Below are 23,187 nucleotides of genomic sequence, written 5' to 3'. Positions count from 1 at the left end.
CACAAAGTTGCAGGCTAAATTTAGACTTCAGTAATATTAATAGCTTAGTAGAAAAATATCTATAGATAAAAACATGATGCTCTGTATCCACCTACACTTTTATCAAATATTTGGTACTTAAAGTAGTTATGGTAATTTAATAATAAAAAAAAGGCTGTAAGGTATATTTTTATTTTATGTATCATATGTGACTTTTTGAAATGTTTTGAGACGTGATTCAAGCCATTTGGAAGTCTGTAGAGAGATTTTAGTGGATTAAAGGGAGGGAGAAAAAAAGACCAAAGACCCCTAAATACTCTGTAGAGTGAGGGTTGCAAAGTCTTACTGCAGAACGTGACAAGCATTAAGATTTCCCATGGCAGAGTTCTTGCTCACTTTGCCTTCATTTTTACCCTCAATACACAGCTCCACCACGATATCACTAACTGGTGTGCATGTTAAAGGGAAAAAATAATGTTCTAAAGTACTTTCTCATAAAAAATTGACTGCTAAGAGATTATTTTAAAACCTGAGTTCATTCTAAAAGCAATATTGGCAATTATAAAATGGGGATGGGGGAAGGAGAGGGTTTATGCATAAGCTTTTGAGTGAAGAGCTATCTTTCCATTATTGTTAACATTTCTCTTTTTTTTTAGCTAGAAATTTTCCTTTCAATTCTATATCAGAGTTTACAATGTAAGAACTTGAAGCTTCCCTGGTTCCTTTGAGAGATTGTGCGCATTTGTTTGCTGTACCGGAGTTTTCAATATAAAAGCTCAACTGGGCTTAAAAATGGGATTTTCACCTCTGAAAAGTACATTATTACAAAGTTAACATGCAATAAAAATGAACATTATATAAATGGACTTTCTGTGAGTTATAACTTTATATCCATCCTCTGTAAAATGGAAGACTTGTATTGCAATTTCCTTCAAGGAGGATAAAATTCTTACCCCTTAAAAGGAAAAGAAGAAAAAAAGAGACAGGCCTCACAAAAGCAAAGATATGGATCTTGCACGGGACATAATCAGATAATATTAATGCACAGATATTAATGAAGCTGTTAAGCTCTATTCACTGTACTGAAGGACTGAGGTATATGTTGTCCATTTAACCTTCACCATTGATGTAGTGATTTGCAGTCTGTTAACTTAGTGTTCCATCATTGGAATCTTGTGTTTTTGTTATAGCAGGAAATAATGAAGGCATGATCTAAAAGCCATTTAAATAATGCTCTCTGTATAACAGACACCAATGATAATTAGACAAGAAGAAATGAAAAAAAGAAAATCTTTTCAGGTCACTTTCTCTGTCTTTCATTAGTGTGTATAGCATGAAATTTCTTCATTATATTATCTAAGAAATGTTGAAATATTTATGCCAGGTCAAGAGCTCTTGCACATTAATAATATCTTAGATATTTTGTTTGCTTTTCCCAGATTATATTCTGCCTCAAACTGTGATTGATACCTCTGTATTCCCCACTGGCTCTGAGGCTGTATATCTCAGAGCAACAGATTGAGGATAATGACTGTAGCTTTTGTAGACGTTGTCACACCCCACAGAAGACAGGCTCTGCTAGAAAGAGCTGAAAATAACATTATTGACACTGCAATAAAATCACTTGATATTGTAAAATCCTTTTGTCCATCCATAATTACCCTCTACTATATATGGACATAGATTCAATTTTTAAAATTTATTTATGTATTTTTCTTTAACAAGGATCCTTGTCTATTTTGAATGCTGCCAGAAGCATTGGGTACCAGAATATATCTGAGGGAATCCTACAGAAGGATTCATGTTGCTAAGAACAGATGTTTACTTCTTTCAGTTACTGAAATTCCCTTACTAGTGACTGGTGAAAAACAGGCATTCACCAGCTGATAGCTTTCCTGGAAGAATTTTGCTACAGTCACATTAAGGACCATATGGTGGCTTTTTCAGATGTACATAGCTCTGTTAGAGATGGTTGAACATGCACTTAGTAAGTAAGACTGCTTAGAATACATATCTGCACCACTGTTAGTTTTTCATCCTTTTCTGTGGGGAAATACTTTACTCATGAGTGTGTATTTTTGGTGAATTCCCTATTAGTGTAACACTCCTACAGGATACACATTCATATGAAAAAAACACTTTGTTATGATTTCAGTTAATAAAGATCTAAAGTAATCTTCTTTAATCAATATAGAGACATGGGAGTGTCTTAAAATTAATTTAAATAGTATTTATTTTTTGTTGTGCTAGTCTATTAAAACAAAATTTAAATTTATATACTTTTTCCAATTATATATACAGAATAAATTTTTTCTATTAAATCAGAAATTTCATAATTCTTTTTACTTTGAAGGACTGTGCTGTTAACATTAGTGTATCAGAAGAAGCTATGTTTTCTGCAGTCTCATGATAAGTTTCCATGTGTTTAATTAGGTATCACTGAAATCTCAATCACACAATTTCAACAGATACCATGAAGATAAATTAGCTTTCCTTTCTCTACTACGCACTTTTGTACATTCTGACTGAAAATATACTCTTTGCAAAAGGGCCAGTGTTTTTGTTTATTGAGGGGGAGTTTTGGTTTTAGTGGGGTTTGTTTGTTTGTTTGTTGTTTTTGTTTTTTTTTTTTAGTTCAGTAAATGTAAGCCTTTTGCCTTTCACATTTTTCGGGGTGTTATTTTGTTATTTATTATGCTGTTTCTTCAGGTTATAATTTTTTAATTAATAGTTTGCTTTTATTAGATATTGCAATGTCTTAAGATGTCTTAAGAGTTTGTCCACTCTTTCACCTTGCTGCTCATCTGGTTATATCACTTGCCTAATTGTTATCACCATAGAATGAAGTTTCTGAGGCACTTTTCATCATTCCAACATCACATTGCATTTGCATTATGGCTATGAGGTTGTTTCATAACACATGTATTGTCCTTTAAATACAAAACCAAAAGTGAAAAAAACCCCTAAGCTATTAAACATGCTTTACTAATGAATACTGACCAGTTTTATCCAATACAGGGAGCAGTATCCAGACAAACTTTCTATTTCAGCATATCTGTTTTCCAAGAGCTGTTGGTACTGCAGCTTTGATTCAATGCAAGAAGTAAGTGCTTGCATAATATGAGAATCACAAGTATTCCCATTTGGAGAAGCCTTTTGCTGCCACACAGAGTTTGTAAAAGTTCAGTGCTTTTCCGAGTGTGTTGTGCTGCAGTTCATTTTTCATGTTTAAATCTAGACTCTTCGCAGCTGTATTATCGCATCAACATAATCGCTAACTTTAAGATGCTCATTTGGGATTTATCCGACTGTAACTAGATGGAGAACTTAGGCCCTTGTAGGTCAGCAGATGTGTGTTTCACCTCTGCTGCTCCTCTGAGTGAATACTGGAATGTTTTGCAGATGCTGGAGGATTAATTTGCAAGCACATCTCAGATCCCTGTAATGTATTCAGTAGCAGAACCGCAGAAAAACATTTTTAATCTGTTTTATACACTTGGAATTATAGTTTGAAGACATAGTTGAATAACCAGACTGCAGTTTTAGAAGTGCTTCAGTATTTTGCTGTTGTTTTTCAATGATTAAACTTGGAATTACAAAAGAATAGTTAGTTGGATGTTTGGTGCAAGCTAACAAACTAAGACTATAGATATAGGGTAAAAAATTCTAATACTAATTTCATGTTTTCTTTCAGTAATGGCCTCTGTGCTAAAATTATTCTTTCCTCAAATAAAATCTTGTTCTTTCTGAAGAATCTGCATATCCTCAGATCAGAGATGTCTCAGTTTTGTGGGGGGTAGTTTTTTATTCTAATACAGTATTTATTTGAAAAGAAACTGTACTTCTATTGAAGAAAATTAAAGGAAGAAGGAAGGCATTTATATTTATATATATATATATATATATATACACATATATATATACACTGAAGGAAGGTATTAAAAATTACATGCATTTTGCATAATAAGCAAAACAAACCAAAACAGTCTCCAGACTTCATCTCAGTACAAAATATTGTGGTCTAAACAGTGTAATTTAAGTCATTGCCACATTTTCTACACAAATTTATAAGACCTTGGAGAAAAGATTGTTTATCCAATCCAAATACTATGCAAACCTCAATAAATTCAAAATAAATTTAAGACAGAAAATAATCCCACCCACAATTTTCTGAATGTGGTGTTTTCACCTCTAAGTAATCTGCAAAGATTACACTGAGTTTTTTTATCCTGGTAGTATGTCACATGGTATTTGCCATGAGATTAGATAAATATTAATAAGACAAAAAAATATTAATTCACAATGGTGAAATAATCAGTGAGAATCTGGTCCTCACAGAAGTTGCAGAAAGTTTTTGTAATTATCTTATAATATTTTTCACTCACAAGGTAGAACTATCTTTATTGCTTAAGTCATTACAGAATATTCACTAGTGAGACACTGCAAATAGTGATTTGAGAAAGCTAAAAAATTAATCATCAACTATGTTTTGTCAGTCAAAAGTGATGGTTGTATAAAAATGGCAAAAGTATTTTCATTTTGTACTTACTGAAAGTCTTAAGCAAAACAGTTTTGCACCAAAATCACTGAATAATAAAATTTCCAAATAATTTTGCCTGTATAGGAGCTGGATTTTGAAGCTAAGACAAGCTATACCTTGAGGATAGAAGCAGCCAATATGCATGTTGATCCTCGTTTCCTGAGTCTGGGGCCCTTCAGTGATATGACAACAGTGAAGATAATTGTAGAGGATGTTGATGAGCCACCTGTGTTTACCTCACGTCTGTACTCCATGGTGGTGTCTGAAGCAGCAAAGGTTGGCACTATCATTGGAACTGTAGCAGCCCATGATCCTGATGCCTCAAATAGTCCTGTCAGGTAATTCCAAGAGTTCTTGATTATTTATTCAGCTTTTGCATTGAATTTGTTCATCTTGTGGTGGGAGGGGCTTTGGTAACAGTGGAAGTCATTAATAAGCTTTATTTCCTTACAGAAGGAGATTCAGATGTTCTATGAGTTTGCATGGTTTAACTTTTATAACCTGAACTACAGAATCTCTGAAAAAAAAAAAAATAGTTGAAATCTCTGTGAAACATAGAGACTATATTGTTTCAGAATCCCAAATGAAAGAAATCACCTAAAAATATTGCTCATATTTATTACTGTCTAAGCTTAGGAAGAGTCTATTATGATCTGTAGCAAGCTATGTTCTTTTAAATCAACCAGGATCAAAAATTGTATCTATAATATACATGTATGCTTGAATAATGAATCACAGTCTGTGTGCACTAGGAATTAGAATGTAATAGGACATAAATTCCCACATGGAAACTCGAGCTGAGGTCCCACAGCAGGAAACAGTGATAAAAACTCTTCACATGAAAGAAGTGGACAGGATGAGATGCATCCTGTTCTAGTCAGGATGGTTAAACGCTTTTGGTTTTGTAAATTTTGCTGCAGCCAAACATCTTACATTTGAATGGGAAGAGGTGTGATCACTAGAGATTCATAAACTGTCAAGGACCTCTTCGTCTTCAGTGTTTGAAAAACCTTCAAACCTTCCACAATATAATGTCCAAGATCATTAAGAAACTATAGGAGAACACAAATTCTCAATCTTCTGTTTGCCTGTATCTAAGGTCAGAGCTCAAGGGCAAAGACTCTCCACCTTAGCTATACCAGTAATGAGCTACTTGTTATTTTTCTAATGCAGAGTAGTAATATTAATTCTCAAAGGAACATGCAAAGGATCTAGAGAGTAATGGTTATAACTTAGGAACTCTGTGAATTTAAACACCTGCAGTGGGAGGAACTCATACACAATTAAAAGTTAGTGCTTAGTTACATTTGGTTTTATTGCTCACTTAGGGCATACATAAGAAAGATCTTTGTGGGTATTTGTTTTGGTAATGTTAAGTCTTTCCTTTCACACATTGAAAATGAACTTGGGAATCAAGTGAAATTTCTAAAGCAGAGATCTTTTGCTAAAGTAAAGCATATGTTTCACTCCTAGAGGTGATGCAAATGTTCTATCTCTTTTGTTATATATTTGCAACTTATTCAAAGTAGCTGATTCCTACCATGAATAAACAAGTCCTAGATGAATGTTTGGCATGGATTTACTTGTGAAATTTTTCTTTGCTGTGGTAGTATTTTCTGGCACTAATGTTAGCATCTGGTGTATAATATCTGGTTACCAGAATCATTTAGAATAGGCTTAAACACAGTTCCATTAATGCAGGCCATGCTCAGAATGCTTTTGACTCCTTTGTAAACATAAAGATGAGTTTATTGGCCTTGATCTGGTTAATTATTACAATTCCAGCATAAAAAATAATTTTATCACCTGCTAACATCTTGGAGATTCCTTCTGCTTCAAAGTTTCTTGGAATTTAAGGGAGAAGAAAAAAGAAAAGTAGTGAGGTTTTTTCTATGTGCTTGTGAACCTGCTATGTACATGGTCAAAGGAACTGAAAGATAATATAATTTAAAGCTGTTCTGCATACACTCTGATATATCAGAGACAGATTCCTCTAAAGTTGGAATGTGCTAAGAAGGATTAATGCATAAAACTTTTCATGATCTGTTTAAGGAGTTTAAACTATTAATCTATAAATAAGTATTCCAACTTCCAAACACTGGATTATATTGATGCTGATTAAAATCTAGATTTGTTACAATTCAGAAAATGTTGAAATTACATGATCAGACACAGAACCTTGACAATACCAAGGACTAGGGAAAATAATAAATGTTTTGAAAATAAGAGGTTATCTCATAAGGACCAGAGAACCACTGACGTTTGAACTAGCTTAAATAAAGGATTTAAAACTCCTGCAGCTCAAAGATTTTCAAGTACTATGGCTGTGAGGAATTAAAGGATTAAATATATTTAAAATATTTTTTTTAGAATTTGAGTATGTGTACAATGCTTATAAATAAGGGAAACTGCTTGCTTCCTATGCATAGAATTATTTTTCTCCTTGTTTCATAAGGAGATCATCCAATTTATATAACTTGTTTGCTTTTCCGCCCTCCTTCCCTAGCTCCCTCCTTGTCTCCCTCCTTTACTGCTTTCTTCCTTTTTGTCGTTCTCACCTCTCCATCGCCTCCTGCTTTTCTACTTCTTCTCTTTCTCCTCCTTCTCCTTTGACTCTTCAAGTTACATAATGATAGACTTAATAATTGGGAAATCTGAGGATTTCTAAGGGAAATCTGGCAGGAGATTGAATCTCAGCTGTGAGGCCTGACAAGATTGACTACATAGCAGAGGTGACAGGTATGGTCTCATGGGGAAACTTGCCAGCCTCAAAGCAGCTGTAGAACACCGCTGACCAAATAAACAACAGTGCTGGCAAGAAATAAAGTGAAAAATGGCCTACAGTTAAGACAAAATGAAAGAAGAAAAAGAGGGAAAGCGGTAATCCACAAAAACTGCTATTACTGTTGTTGTTATCACTCGTTATTCTCTCTCTCGCTGTGACATAATACAGGTAAACAATTCTAATTATGTAACAAGGCTCTGCACTTAGATTATACAGGTAGGAGGCAAAGATAAAAACACAGTAATACGGTAAAGAAGATGTATATTACAACATACAACAAAAAAATGGTTTCATAAGATCATTGTGTCTAGGAAGTCGCATTTTTTAATTGTCTTGCATTGTTCTTTCTTTCCATGTTCTTCTAAGAATAAGGTTTATGTTATATCAATAATCTAATATATCATCAGTGTGTCAGTAATTGCAACACTCACACTTGATCTGGTTCAGACAGTTTAATTCATCCTGAGTGTAGGGAAGTGCTCTGGAGTACCTACTTGACCTAAATGAGAGTGCAAGAATTTGACCCAGTTATAAATCTAATGTCAAAAATTCTCCAGTTCTAAATCTAAATCTGCTTAATGAGCTGTCCCTTACTCTAAAAATGGATATAAGAAAATCACCCACAGGTGTTTTGACCTTTTCTCTTATGCTATTTTCAGTTTGCTAAGGAGTTCCTAAGGAGTTCCCCTTCCTAAAACAAATTGGGAGGTAAAGATGTGATAAGCCAAAGAGTTCAGGGCATGAGACTGTGTTTGTTTAATGACAGTGAAGTGCTGTGAGCTGACAGTGAAGACATGGAATCCCTTGACCCTAGGCTGCATCATCTTTCCTTTTTACCCCTTCCCCTGCAGCTATGGGTGACTCAGGGTCTCTTGTGGTGATAATAGAAAGTTCTGTGCTCAGACTGCCAGCCCCATGGGATCAGTGCCCGGCTGGTACAGACTTGTAGCAAATTCCAACTCACCTTCTCCTTAGCTGGCTCTCAGGAGGATGCTATTTGATTAATTCCTGAGTTTGTTTTACAGCACAGAGGAAGAAAGAAAAGACAGAGGAATACCTCGCTTTAGATGACACTGTGGGAGTGTAGCCTGCCACTGGCAGCACAAGTCACTGTGTAATTCTCTCACCTTTGCAAGTGCCTTTGCTTCTCTCAATGCCCCAGGGAAACTGGACTGAGCAATGCTCAAACTAAGGAAACAGTGGAAGTGCTTCCCCTCTAATAAGAAATCAGTGAAATATTTTTACAGACTGTAAATGAGCATAAATTAAAAGTTTCCTTCATCCTTTACCTAGGTATTCAATAGATCGAAACACAGATCTGGAGAGGTATTTCAATATTGATGCCAACAGTGGAGTCATTACAACTGCCAAATCTTTGGACAGGGAAACTAATGCTGTTCATAATATCACAGTTTTGGCCATGGAAAGTCGTAAGTATCCATAGAAAGATTTTTATCGACAGTTTGTGTGCAAAGCTTCAGGCTTGGTTTTGATCAGCTTCACATAGAGAAGTTCTGGCAGCAGCAAACTGTGGCAGATAAAAATAACATATTACTTAATGCAAAAGAAATCTATATGATAAAAATATAAAAATACAACAGTTTAGGTGTTTGCTTTTTCATTGCTTCACACCTTGTGTATGCTTTTATTTTCTGAAAGACAAATACAAAGGAAGATTAAATATGTTAAGTCAGCAGTCTCACACTAAGTGTCATTACAGGAAAGGTGATATGGAAGATAGGGGAGAGTGGTTATCCCATCTCAGAGTTGATTGCTGTTGGTCAGCCACAGCATTCTTAGAAGGTATAAAGAAAAGGGGATATGAATGCTGATGTGGTTTCATTTTCCTGACTCTAAGGTACCACTGTAGAAGTTATTTTGTATTTGGTATCTTTTTCTAGTGTAAGATAAAAAGTGCTAAAAAATGTAATGCTTCAAATTGATATAAGAATTCTTCTAATGCAGGTTCAAACATAACTTGTTCTGCTTTGAATACATTTTGTAAAGTGCTTTTATATTTTAAAAATTTATACCTTCAAATTTCATCTTTATTAGTACTCTGTTGGGCTGTGATAATAAAAAGTTATCAGTTCTCTGGCTTGCTGTTGTAAAAATCATCACTTCTTGATTTCAGTGAGCTTAATTTAACATTCAACCTGAAAGTCAAGATTTATTGTTTAGTGTCTCTATGAATCTATCTTCTATTACCACGAGTAGAATTTTGGTCTAAAAACACAAAATAGAAAACAAAAATTTTCCTGGGTGGTAGCAAAACTGATGAGGTAGACAAGGGGCATATCTGACACAAATTAGAGTCTGGGAGCACAAGTAAAAACTTGTACTGCTTTAATTTATATTTATGTCTGCTTGGTTTTCAATAATCTTAGCTCAGCAGAGGACAAATTTGGTGTCAAAAAGGCTTGCTTCTCTGGCATTTCACATGTGATATAAAGAACAGCCAAAAACCCCACCTTGTGAATTAACATTTTCATGCTTAAAATATTTATTAAAATGTGGCTGCAATACACTATAAAAAGATAAATACATGTTTGAACTTCTGTAAAGTTTTTTATTTTGTCCTGCTGTAACATTGATATTATTATTTTTGGTAAACAAGAATTATAACGACTCTTTCCCCTGCTCTGAAAGAAACAAAAAATAAGTGTTGTGCTCACTGATGTCCTTATGGTTAGTTCAAAATATAATTATTGTTTACAGTTAAAGTATGACAATGGACAATGAACATACTCGTAGTTTAGCTGGAGATGTGTACCAGTTTACAATGTGATTCATATTTAATGTGTTCAACATGTTCATGACGTAGTTGAAATACTTAGTTGTGTGTGCAATTTAAATACTTTGGGATTTGCTTCAGATTTGCTTCTCTCTTTTCTCTTATACATAGCTGATAAAATTCTGGTTTTGACTTCTCAATAGACTGACTCATCTGAAGTTCAGCCAAAAAAAAAAAAAAAAAAAAAAGTTTAACCTATAACAATCATGCTATTCTCAGTATGAACAGTGATGTTCTGGCTAGCTTGGTGATGATTTTACATCATCTTGCTTTTATCCTTCCATGTGATTTGATTCAATGCTGTGATTAGTGAGTAAGATTTCCAGTTTACCCTGAGAGTAAAATTTTAGATTAATTGAAGCAGCTGGAGCACACAAATGTTGGTACAGAAGATCAAGACAAGAGCTTCCTTTGTATTTGAGGGAGGGATTATAATTGATTTGACATGCATATCAAAAGAAGAATGCAAATAAAAAAGATAATGACCTTCAGAATAACTTGCAAGGATCTCCTCTTAATTGTTTTATTGGACTTTTTCTTGTAGAGAATCCAGCACAGATTGGGAGAGGCTATGTAGCCATCACAATCCTTGACATCAATGACAATGCCCCTGAGTTTGCCATGGAGTATGAGACAACTGTCTGTGAAAATGCTCAGCCTGGTCAGGTATGCCTTGATAGGTTTTATGTATGTTTTTAACAGATAATCAGCCATTCCTTATGAAAGTCTTCCAGCTTTAAGAAAAATCCTCTTATAACATTAAGAATGAGGCTCTGATGAACAGTACAAGCAAACAGTAGGAAGAATCCAGGTATAAAAAATATTGGTTGAAAGTCATGTTAAAATCTCTGGGTTTCTTTCTTGTATAACTGATACTTTTTACTTAACTCACCTAATTTTGAATGATACCCAGAACGCATACTTCTAATTTTTGTAGGAAGTGGGAAGTAGTAACACAAAGATTATTCTGAAACTAAATGTCCACCATTCTGAAAATGAGTACACACTTTTAATCCCCATAGGAAGTATGGACCTTAAGGACGCAGTTTCACATTGGGAATGTATTCCTATTTTTTATTCTCATATTTTCAACTACACAAATATCTTCCAAGTAGTCCTAGACCTAGCTAAATCTATCACTTGTTGTTTGTCCTTGATGTACCTCATATTTGGCCTTTTCTTCTCAGCTTTGGAAGACCTCACAAAATACATGTACTTTCTCAGTCTCTCCTCCCACTTCCAGAAAACTTGTAGATGTTGCACCTGCATAGATCCCGCATATTTCCAGGAAGACTTTGTGCTTTCGTGCCTTCTCCCAGTGTATTGTCCTTCCTGTGGTAGATGTTTATTGCATATTTCAAAATCACCTCATAATTTAAATTCTGACAAAAACACCACTATGATCATTAGCTTGTATTAATGAGAAACACTGTGCATGCTCTTATTGTTGTACCTTTCTGTTTTCCCTGCACTCTGATCAGAACTGGACCAGAGAATTGGAATTTCCAATTTTTGTGGATTTTAAGCAGTGGTGACAAATTCTTTAGAGGTACATTTTGACAGAATTTTAGAAAATGAAATAAAATTAATAATGAAATTCAAGAAAACAATAATAATATACTTATAATGTGCCTTTCTGTTTTCCATTATATTAAAAAAAAAAAAAGTACATGAATTCAAATGCTCAAAAACATCACGGTTTCCTTGTGAAGGTTTACAGCATTGATTGCAGCCACTGATAACTACACTAAGAGCCATCAAGAAGGCACACTTCTTCCACTGCTATGTAGTTTATTACTGCAAGCTCTGGCAAATGACAGGACCTAACTTTCTCCCAGATCCTGGAGAGCATTGCTTTGGTCAATAAATTTGGTACAGGTGGAGAGCTGAGTCACACATGAACAGTCTCTACATGCTTAGGAGATTAGAAAACTAAAATTCAAGATTACTACAATACGAGGGAGGGTTGATATTTTGGTAGAGGGGTTAAGTAATATACATCTACATATGCTTCAATGAAACCCTGATGTATCTCAAAACAGGTGATCCAAAAAATTAGTGCAATTGATAAAGATGACCCACCAAATGGCCATCAGTTCTACTTCAGTTTAACAGCAGAGGCAGCAAATAACCACAATTTTACATTGCAGGACAACAAAGGTAAGAAAATTTTGATTTGGTAAATATTCACCAATAGCACCTTCCATTTTCAATGCAGCATGCTTATTATGACTTACATAAACTTCTGTTCTGATGGGGACATAAACTACAATCAGCCTGCCAAATATTTTTATCTGTAGACTGTTTGTCAAAGGAATTAAGCTGTTGGTTGAATCATTTAAAGCTTTGAGCCAAACAGAGCAGCATCAAATCTTTAAATCTTTACTTTCTCTTTTTTTTTTTTTTTTTTTTTTTTTTTTTTTTCCATCAGTCATTCTTCACATTTTCTGCATGTATTTATAGGTTTTTATCCAAACTATATTTTCCCTTGGGGCAGTGACTGAAAAATGTCCAGGAATTCATGACTTATTAATATAACTCAGGGCATAAAAAATGAGTACACGATTGATGGAGATGTTTTGTCATTTGTGGGGATTTTGTTTGATTTTTAGAAAAACACATCTTTTCAGTAACTAAGTACATCCCCTTTTGAGGAATGCTTTTGATAATGAAAGCTGCCTATAATATTTGCGCAGACTTCTTATGACTGTTTCCTCAAAGACTCCCACTGACATCCCATTTCTGTTAGTTAAAATATCTGAGAACACACTCTAATTACTGCCCTCGTTAGTTGCACTGCACAGTGCAGCAGTTGGGCACGTGTCAGGCAGTTTAGCTATTAGCTGTAGCAAACAGAACTAAATAGACAGGGTATTGCTCTTGCACTGCTCTTTTATGGATCAGTACTTAGCCAGAGCTACAAAGTCATCCTATTAGTAAAACAAGAAAAAACAAGCATATGGACACTGAAGGACACTGTTTGTACAGGCAAACTTTGAATAATATTCAGTAAGTATAACGTGTGACCTAATAAAGTTCTTTCATGCAGGTCTTCCTTGCCTTACCTTACATGTAGTTAATGAAATGCTTAATTTTCTTCATATGAGCAGCTTGCAGTTTAAAACTGAAGACTAACAGTAACAGTGATCAATATAATAAAAGTGCATTAGAATAGGACTGTTCAGAAACCTGACAAAATTGTAAGTAATGAAAAGAGACCCTCTTCCAGAAAATTTATAATTTAATAAAAGTGATACTAGACTTTTGTAATGCCTGTAAAATCAGTGGAGTTAAAAGACACAGCAGCAGCTGCCTAATTCAACATTAGTTAATTTTATGTATCTCTCATGTGATGTTACACCAAGGTGTTTGCATATTTTGCCAGATATAATAGATGACACAGTAAGATAACTTTACTGACTACCAATATGTCTGTCTATGGATAGATTGGTAAGTGGAAAGGTAGATAGATAAATTGAATGAATATTTATATACATGCTGGGGGATGTAGCTCCCTACCTCTCAGGAGCTCTCAATCTGTGTTGTACACAGAGAGTTTTGTACATATCTTCTTGAACACACAGACTTTTTAATCACATAACTCAGACCACTGTCAGTCTATACATTTTAGACTGATTATAATAGCCATCTTGAATCTCAGAAGAGTTTGAAAACAACGGCATTTCTTTGTTGCATGAACAGTTACTTTGTTTTTGCATGGATAGGAATTTTTTTGCATTCAAAAAATATTTCATTGATCTTCAGAACCTATTCTCCTATTAATATGGTCATTGCTTCCATTAATATGATATCTATAGCCGTAAATAGTTGAAATAGATGCTTGTAAATTAACTGGAAACATGTATTGAGATACCTAATCTGATCACTGAAGGATAATTTTTACAATTATCTCATCTTCAGCTATCTATCCAGGCTGTGAAAATGTGAGCTTAGCTAAAAACAAATGTATCTCTGCATTTTTGAAATATTCTTTTCTGGAACATAAAAATCTTGTTTAGTTGTGTGTGATTTTCAGTTGATCTTACCTCTGCAGCTTCAAAAGTGTATGACTGGGAAAGGTAAACATTTTGAAATAATAGTAATGCTTTTATAAAGTCTTTAAGTAGAAGGCTATAGTATTTCTAGACTTGTGTTTCAGAAAAGTCACAGATGTTATAATTTTGTCTTTTTATTCCTTTATCTAGATAATACTGCGACAGTATTAACCAAAAGAAATGGGTTTCGAAGACAGGAACAGTCTGTTTTCTACTTGCCAATATTCATAGTGGACAGTGGATCACCTTCACTTAGTAGCACTAATACTCTCACCATCAGGGTCTGTGATTGTGATGCAGATGGTATTGCTCAGACATGCAATGCAGAAGCATATATCTTGCCTGCAGGACTTAGCACTGGAGCCCTGATAGCAATATTGGCTTGTGTCTTGACACTGCTAGGTATGTCTCCTTTCTGTTACCCTTATTTTCCATTCAATGCATTGTGGCAAAAGATACATGAATATAAGCTTCAACATTCCTCTCCGCCCTCATTTCTGTGAACAGGCATAGATAGTATTCAAGAAAGAACAGCATTTTGTAACATTAGCACAAAAAAACCTTTAGATTGGGATTATCAATTTAGATACTTTGTTTCTATATCAAGCTGCCTTCAGACAGATATAAGAAATTACAGTAAAAGAAAAAAAAGTTGGACTTGCATCAAATGCAATATTTAAGAGATAGACAATGCAGTTTATGGAAGCATTTGGTTTAGCATCCTCACCATATAACCAGTATCCCTTTTCCAATGGCATAACTGTTTTTAAACATTTACTGATTTGCATAGAAGAAAAGATATTCAGAAAATACAACAGATGCAATTTACTCATGAGAATCATAATTAATTGACATCATTTGCAGAGTGATCTTTTGTTACTTTTGCAAATGGTAGCACAGCTGGATTTTATGTTGGGCAGTGAAACTGCAACTAGACAAAAGGCAGTGGAAAAGAGCAGAATAGTGTCAACGTCCTAGTTTGCCTAGCATTTCTCATGTAATACCTAGTCATTAAACAGTAAAAGGGAGAATAAAGGGTCAAATCAAGAAATAAAGATGAAGGCTAAGGTGAACAAAAGTGAAGTTTTGGGTTTTGTCTGAAATTTTTTTATGTTACCAGGGTACCTGGTTCAGCACACAAGAATTTTCTTCAGTGTTGCTATCAATGAAGAGATTTTTCTATTCCCTGTCTGTACATACCAGTCTAAGGAAGGGAAGAAGACCACAGTCTTCTTTTGTTGGTATAATCCCAGTAGTGTTTTATCTGCCACTGTTATTGAAGTAATTTCCATAGGTCAAATCAAGAGACTTGTGTCCAAACTTCTGTCCCTGGAAGTATTTCCAGCATGTACAGATATGTCTTCTTTCACACTCTGATTCATGTCACTGGAAACCACTAAAAGGAGATGCTCCTTCTGCTAAAATATTTCTAAAGGACTCCAAAACAAAAAACCTGTTGCATACTTTTTTTACAGAGTAATAAAAATCACTACCTCTGCAACCAACTTACATATATATATAGGAGATGGCATTTCTAAAGTTTTCCGTCTCTGTGACATAAAAAAATCTAACACCATAAGACTTTATTCTCACTCAACACATGGTTAGGTCTAGGTTTAAGAAATGGAAGGAAATTATTGCCAAAAGTTTTAATGAACATTTTTAAATATCATTTTTCTAGCAGCATTTGGAGCCAATTTATGTACACAAATGAACTTTATTGGGACATGAAGCTAAATGTTAGAGTTCAAAAAGATATAAAAATATTCTCTTATATCAACTGGCATTAGTATCAGTGAAAAAACACCGGCTTTAAACTTTAAGTTTATGTACTTAGGAATAAAAGTCCTGTAAACATAGCAATTCAGTTGATCTGAAAAGGAAATCTCACCATTTTTGTTACACATGAAAAGCTAGTTTCTGAAGATTACGTAGGAAACTGCTGTAGGTACCATGCAACTTGGTCTGGTCATAAACCTTTCTTAAATAGAAGCAGTAGGATTTCAAGAAGACCATTGAGTGGAAACAAAGCATGTTGGCACCAAATAACTTGGTTATTCTACTCAGTACACCAGAAGTCAAATACAACCAATAAACCAACAAACGAGCTTTTGTTCCAGTTATTTTTAAAGTATTCTGAACAAGGGTTTGGTAAAAAAATCTTGCATATTACCACCTCAACAATGATTTTATTTGTCAAAGACTTTGGTTTTCCAAAGTCATCTGTCTGAAGGCATCAACATTGTTTATCCAAAAAGGCATTTGTATGTGCCACCATCACTTCCAGTCTGAACTGTTCCTTTTGAGTACAGTTCAAAGCTGCAGGAACAGGTTAGGCTGTGTTTGTATGATAACCCTGGCTTTGAGTACTGCATTTTGATATTGTATCCCATTTTAGTCTCAGTCACGTGCCAGTGTCCACAAGGAAAAGATATCTAAGCATCCCTGATGCCCAATAAAACCCAGCTGTTTGTCCGGTCCCAGAGAGTTTCTTCTTCTCTCATTTGCTCCTAAAATATGTTTTCTGGGATCAGCTGTATGGTGGAATTGCTAGGAATTTACTTTTGCCCTTTGCCCTTTGCAAAATTCCTGAGAAAAATGCTGAAGATTTACTAGTACAGCATAAAAAAACGGCTTCAGCTGTTGGCAAATGGTTCCAGGACTGGAACAAGGGATCAACATTTTTGTGTAAGACTTTATCAGTGAAACGAGGATACAGTCTACTGGATCAATATCTTTCCCTAACCCAAGATTAACACGCAGTGCAAATCCAGTCACATTAATCAATGTCATCTTAATGTGGGTGCCAGTTGTAAGGCCGAGAAAGCATGAAATTTGCATAGATGGAATGAATACATGCATTCTGGCACCAGGGTATTGAATTCTCAACCAGGTCTTACTTTCTTGAAGTTAGTATGATATACTTTTTGATCTTGCCCCATACATCCCTGTGGCTAATATATAACCATTCGCCTTTATCAAGACCTGGATTTCTCAGTGGGATTTCTTAGTGTTACTACTTTTACTTAAGCAACCAATCAGTTTTAGAAATGCACAATGTTTTCACTGACCCTAAGAAGGAAGAATGTTATTAAATTACACTCTTTTTATGAGAATTGCATATAACCTGGTATAGACTATTTTTTCAAATGAAAATAATTTTTAAAAGCTAACAACATTTAAAAACAAAATCTCTATCTTCATATTGACTGATGGAATTTAAATTGTAAATTTCATTTCATAAGAAAATTGCAGTACTTTTTTAATTACTAAAAACAGCTTTCCAATTATGCAGTAAAGCTAAGTTTTACAGAAAGAAAAAAACCTCAAAAATCATAAAAAGCATATGAAAAGGTAGCTTGAATAATTTTGGACTACACATAGATTTGAGGAAAGCAAGTAGAATTTTCTTAACTTTTCTGAAAATTATATGATAATTTAATTCAAGGCAATTTGTTTTTCAGTTAGCATCTTCCAGAAACAGTGTAACAACTGTTTAGCATGAAATGTTTACATAAAATCACACAAACAGAATATTCACCTGTAGATAACCTAATCATTTTTGAGAGGTTAAGTATTTTCTTTGTACCAAAAGCTATATTGGCACAATACTTTTTCATAGTTGTTGTCTTTCATACTTCTAAATGTAATCTATTGGTGTCTCCTATTTTCTTAGGAAGACTGAAGAAAGCTTCCTATTGGTGTGGCACTAGAGTTTACAAGAATAATACATTAATAAAACTTGAAAATGCAGCTTTGAATCTTTTTTTTTTTTTTGAGTTGAAAGACATTAAATTTGTTATCATTATCAAAATACCTGCAAACCGAAATTAAATCAGAACACATAACGGTGATTTGTAAACAAGAAAAAACAGTTCTAGTCGAAAGAACCCTATTTTCTAAGTAGGTATAACATGTACAGAGTGTGGCTATGTAGTATGTGTAGGGTTCGGCCTTGCAGTTTTAATAGTGATAAGTGTAACTGGGAGAAAACATTTAACTAGGGGTACCCAAAGCAACACTTTCAGAAAGTGGTTGAATATGAAATGCAGCAGCTGTTTTCTGAAAGTTTGGGAGCTGATTAGGGTCACTCAGTGTGGGCATTTAAAGGTCACAGTCACTTTGCAAATATCAGTCCAAACTGATTAAACAACAGGTATACGTGAAGTTTGTTAAGTGGGAATCAAATTCAAGTTTCCGGAGTCTTGGCCTCTGTTATCACCAATCGTTATCTGACTGTACTGGCAACTGCAAGGTATAACTTCAATAGGTTATTAGTACGCTGCTTAGATGGCTGGGGATCTCCAATCATCAGCTTTATGAATCATGACACACCTAAGGCATAAACCAGTGTGCAGATCTGCTCGCAGCTGATGTGGCTTATTGCTATAGTAAATTCTTGGCTTAGGGCTGTAGTGTATACAAATCATGGTAATGCTTGTGATTTAGCTCTGTGCCTTTCTGTATAGCTCTGCATGTAGTCTTCTCTCTCAGGGCCTCTCACGACTTTATGGCTTCCTTACAATTATGTTGCAGTTGCCTTGAGTACAAAAGGAAAAATTAATACTAAACCAGAAAAATATGTTAGGGTGAACTAAACCTGACTTATTACCAGATCATACCAAAATGGAAATTTCATGCTAATTCCAGAAAGCACACTGAAAAGTGGCAAAGCAAAAATCCACTCTTGCATTCGAAGGTGTTTGTTTAAAGAGTGATTTGGTTGAACTGATACTGAAAACATTAAATGTATACTAGACACAAGGATAAAACTGTGTATTACCACAGCTAATATAAAGACAAACAATTTTTTTTTGCTTGGTTACTGTACCTATTAAAGGAAATCAATATTTGTAAAAATTTAGGTAAATCAGAAGAATTAAAAGGTTAGTTTAAATCAGTCTTTGGTAATTCTGGTTATTAAGATTTTATAATTAGCAGCTTAAAATAGCGATTGATTTGTTTATTTGTTACATCACATACGAAATCCGTATAGTCATTTCATCTCCTTAGTATGAGTTTGGTGTATCTGTATGAAGCCAATCTAGTGCCCTCAATGTGCAATACATTTGTGCCTAAAAGTTTTCCACTGTATTATTTATTTTCTAAGAACCATTAAATTAGGTTTTTAGTAGTTCAGACAGTCCCTAATTACTGACTTAATGTCTGCTTTTGTCATAAATGTAGGAAATAAAAGCCCACCATTACTTAATAAGAAATGAAAAAAAACTTTGAAACCATTTGCATTTGATTAAATAGCAGTGAAAATTGTTTAGGTTTGTATTCATTTCTGCAGCTCCTCCAATGCAGCTAAAGCTTTGTTCATTTAGAGGTTAAACTTTATTGTTCATGGCTGCTGGAAAGGCTAGAAATTAATAATCTTATAAAGTTATCTAAATGCTAAAATATTTAACCTTTAGAAAGACTCCATATTTTTCTTGGCTTCAAGCAAGTGTGAGAGGTAGAAGGAACACTATATAAAATGTTCATTGTATCTTGATTTTTATTATACCTTTAGGCAGACCTTCCTACTAAGTTTCTTATTTTACACTTATTAGCATGTCTTTAACTTTCAGCATGATGTATGTTAAGAGGGACAGTAGAGTAAAAATGCATTTATTGAATAAAGTAAATGATTAGCTGCTTACTTATGTGGCAATAAAAATGTGGCAGTAAATGCTAAAAACAATATTTAAGAAGTTATGCCAATAGAAATCTTGTTTGAAATTTCTATTTGTACTGTCAGCAAGGTAATTTCACTTTAAAATATCTTTTATAATAAGGAAAAGCATTAAGAGTGGAGTGTAATTGTATCTGATGAAAATTTTATGTTCTCTGCCGTATAATTTACAGCTTATTATACAAATATCAAAATGTTTTGAAATTTCACAAATGTCACTTTAAAGGTCAATATTTCATATTATTAAACTGCTTATGTAAATATTGTTCAAAGCAAAATGCCCCAAATTAGTGGCTTCTGAATTCAATACATAAAGGAGGAATCAGATAGATACCAGGGGCAAAAAACGTGAAAGAGTGGTGTTGATTACATCGTAATATAGTCATGAGACATCTGATAGTAGATGGACTATTGGATATGTGCTTGGTAGCTACTGAGAAAAGAGGAATGAATCGTTGCCTAATATATTTGTCAAAAATTTTAGGGTAAAAAAAAATGTAGTTGCAGCTTTATTTTTAGACATGTGTGGTTCCAAAGGGAAATAAAAATAGTGCAGAAAGGCATCTCTGGCTTTAGCCAGTTCCAAATTGTACCATAACATCTGTAGACTGATACCGCTTTCTTGCATGTACAATTTACTGGTTTATTCTAGCTATGTGATTGAAATATTAAGTCATTCCTTACAATGACTAGATTGATAGTGATTTTAAGATCATTCCATGAAAAGGCTTTCAAGAATGGTAGTCCCACATCATGCAATTTGTAGAGGCCATTTTTGAGACTACCTAGGGAACCTTAAGCTTAATTTTATCTCTATCACCTTTTAGCTTTTGCTTTTCCATTTGTTTCTACAGCATTTAATTGGCATTGTAAGTAAAGATTGAAAATGTTATCAATGCATATAATCACATAATCTTAACATTAAAAATAGTCATAAAATCAGAAGAGATTAATTAAATGTGGAATGACACTTTTCAACATACTGTTATTTTTTCAATCATAGTGATGCCTGTGTTATCCTAGGAGTGTCATTAACTCAGCAAATGTTATCCAGATGCTACAATATAGTATTAATTATTTTCTAGGAGGATGATTCATACTCCATCATGTCCCACAGATGGATGCAATATTCACAGCATTGGTTCCATATTTTGTGTGCCACCAGTGATGTTTCTCTACCAAAACTATATTAGAACTAGAGGAGTCTTGAGCTAGTTTCTTTCAGTGCTTTTGGCTGCCACTGCAGTTTAGTGTTAGCTTTCAAGCTGAAAGAAACTTTAGGGTTAAAATTAAACAAGCAATTACATTTCTAGTACTGGTTTATCCAGTAAACTCTAGCCATAGCAGTTCTCATTAGATATAAGGCAGAAGTCTCAAGTGCAGTACTTTGCACTTTTCAAGAAAGTGAGATCCTATATAGAGGTGGTTTTATTCCATGAACTAAGTCTTATCAATGTTCTCCAATATAATATTTCTAAACTTTCTTTTTATTCAGCAGATATTGTTCATACACTTTAATGCTGTCACTTTCCAAAGCATGGTTTTTAAATTCTATTCCATCAATTTATGGATGTGCTTTTATCACTTGGGCATTTAAGAGTTCAGGAAAAGTTTCTTGTTTTTTTTTTTTTTTAAATTATTATAATTTCTTGGATGTGAGATTTTCGTAGTCAGACTGAACCAGTATTGAAATATAGGATATTAGCAGACAATATAGGATCTTAGAATTAGAGATGAAGATGCTAATCATGAATGATTTGGGAAATAGATTCTTTAGGGTCTAAAAAGCTTATGGTTTAAAAGTTATTTCATAATCTGCTAGGTTTCACAACTAACTGCATAAATTTATTGCATCTATCTGCATAAATTCCTTGGGTCTTTGCCATATAAATTAATGGATACTTCCAACATTAGGAAAAATATGAGAAAACTTCAGCACTGCTAAAATTCTAACTTTTCTTTGTTCCAGTTCTTGTCTTGCTGATTGTCACCATGAGGCGACGGAAAAAAGAGCCCCTCATTTTTGATGAAGAGAGAGATATCAGAGAAAACATTGTCAGGTACGATGATGAGGGTGGGGGAGAAGAAGACACAGAGGCTTTTGACATGGCTGCCTTGAGGAACCTCAACATCATGCGAGACACCAAGACCAGAAGGGACGTGACACCTGAGATTCAGTTCTTGAGCAGACCGACTTTTAAAAGTATTCCAGATAATGTAATTTTTAGGGAATTTATCTGGGAAAGACTAAAAGAAGCTGACGTGGACCCCTGTGCGCCGCCCTACGACTCCCTGCAGACGTACGCATTTGAGGGGAACGGTTCGGTGGCGGAGTCGCTCAGTTCTTTAGATTCCATCAGCTCAAACTCTGACCAGAACTACGATTACCTCAGTGACTGGGGCCCTCGATTTAAAAGGCTTGCAGATATGTATGGGACCGGACCAGAATGCTTATACTCCTAGCCTTGGAACCTTCCTCTGAAAATGCACTGAAGAATATTAAAACAGAAAACTCAACCTAACAGACTGAGGAAAGTTGTAAATATTTTCCCATTTTTAAAATTTTATGTTGTTGGTTTTGTTTTTTTTTTCTGCCTTAGTGGAACATATCTTCATTAGACTTGTCCTAGGGACTGCACTGACCACACAGAATATGAGCATTTGGTGGCATTTTTGATAAAATGAAATGCTCAGCCACGTTCAAATAGATAGCAACCCTCAAGTACCTGGAGAGGCAACTCACTTTCAAGAGTATGCTATGCAGTCACCTCAGTGAGCTGGTGATACTCTGTAGATGCCTTCACAATATTACTGTATTGAGAATACAGAGTCTCTTTTTAAGAAGAAATAAATTTTCAAATATATAACTCAATACAATATTACAGTACATTGTATTTACACAAGGAAGGGGTTTTTTAGTAATTTTCTTTACTGTGTGCATACAGCTTTCTAGAACAAAAGCAGAAGGACTGATGAAAACAAACGAAAGTCGAGGAAATGGTTTTTTTTGTGTTTCTCCCTGTTTGTTTTCAGAGTTATTTAATTAGAAATCTCTGCAATTTTCTGGGTAGTTTTTGAGAAATTATTGTTTGTACTAAGAACTCCACAGTGTGTCATCAACTTACAAAGTAGCTTAAAATCCACATAAAATGATAAATATGGAGGTGTAGTCTTCTGGATGGGAAATTTTGTGATGCCCATGTAGGTATAGAAAAGGTGTTGCTATCTATTTGCTATTTTTTATTCTCTCTTCTGATTTGTACAGGAGAATTTATCCTTTTTATTATTGTTTGAACAAAGTATTATATTTATTTTGGAACTCCAATCTCCACTAAATTCAGGTCCATTTTACTG

At 34.3% G+C, this 23,187-nt stretch overlaps 1 protein-coding gene across 1 annotated transcript in view; it reads left to right on the top strand.

The window, feature by feature from the left end:
* The window catches only part of CDH7 (cadherin 7), a 71,403-nt gene extending 49,043 nt beyond the window's left edge, over window positions 1-22,360 (top strand). The window contains exons 6-11 of the mRNA XM_041477649.1: window positions 4,604-4,857; window positions 8,598-8,734; window positions 10,643-10,764; window positions 12,141-12,258; window positions 14,304-14,555; window positions 21,803-22,360. Coding sequence (XP_041333583.1) covers window positions 4,604-4,857; window positions 8,598-8,734; window positions 10,643-10,764; window positions 12,141-12,258; window positions 14,304-14,555; window positions 21,803-22,296 — 1,377 coding nt within the window. The 3' untranslated portion in view covers window positions 22,297-22,360. The remainder of the gene's footprint in view (window positions 1-4,603; window positions 4,858-8,597; window positions 8,735-10,642; window positions 10,765-12,140; window positions 12,259-14,303; window positions 14,556-21,802) is intronic.
* Window positions 22,361-23,187: the final 827 nt, after the last annotated feature.

The sequence above is a fragment of the Pyrgilauda ruficollis genome, unplaced genomic scaffold (assembly GCF_017590135.1).
Source record: "Pyrgilauda ruficollis isolate IOZ18807 unplaced genomic scaffold, ASM1759013v1 scaffold41, whole genome shotgun sequence".
Classification (NCBI taxonomy): Eukaryota; Metazoa; Chordata; class Aves; order Passeriformes; family Passeridae; genus Pyrgilauda; species Pyrgilauda ruficollis.
Note: the sequence above shows the minus strand (reverse complement) of the source record. Positions and strands in the feature narration are given on the sequence as shown.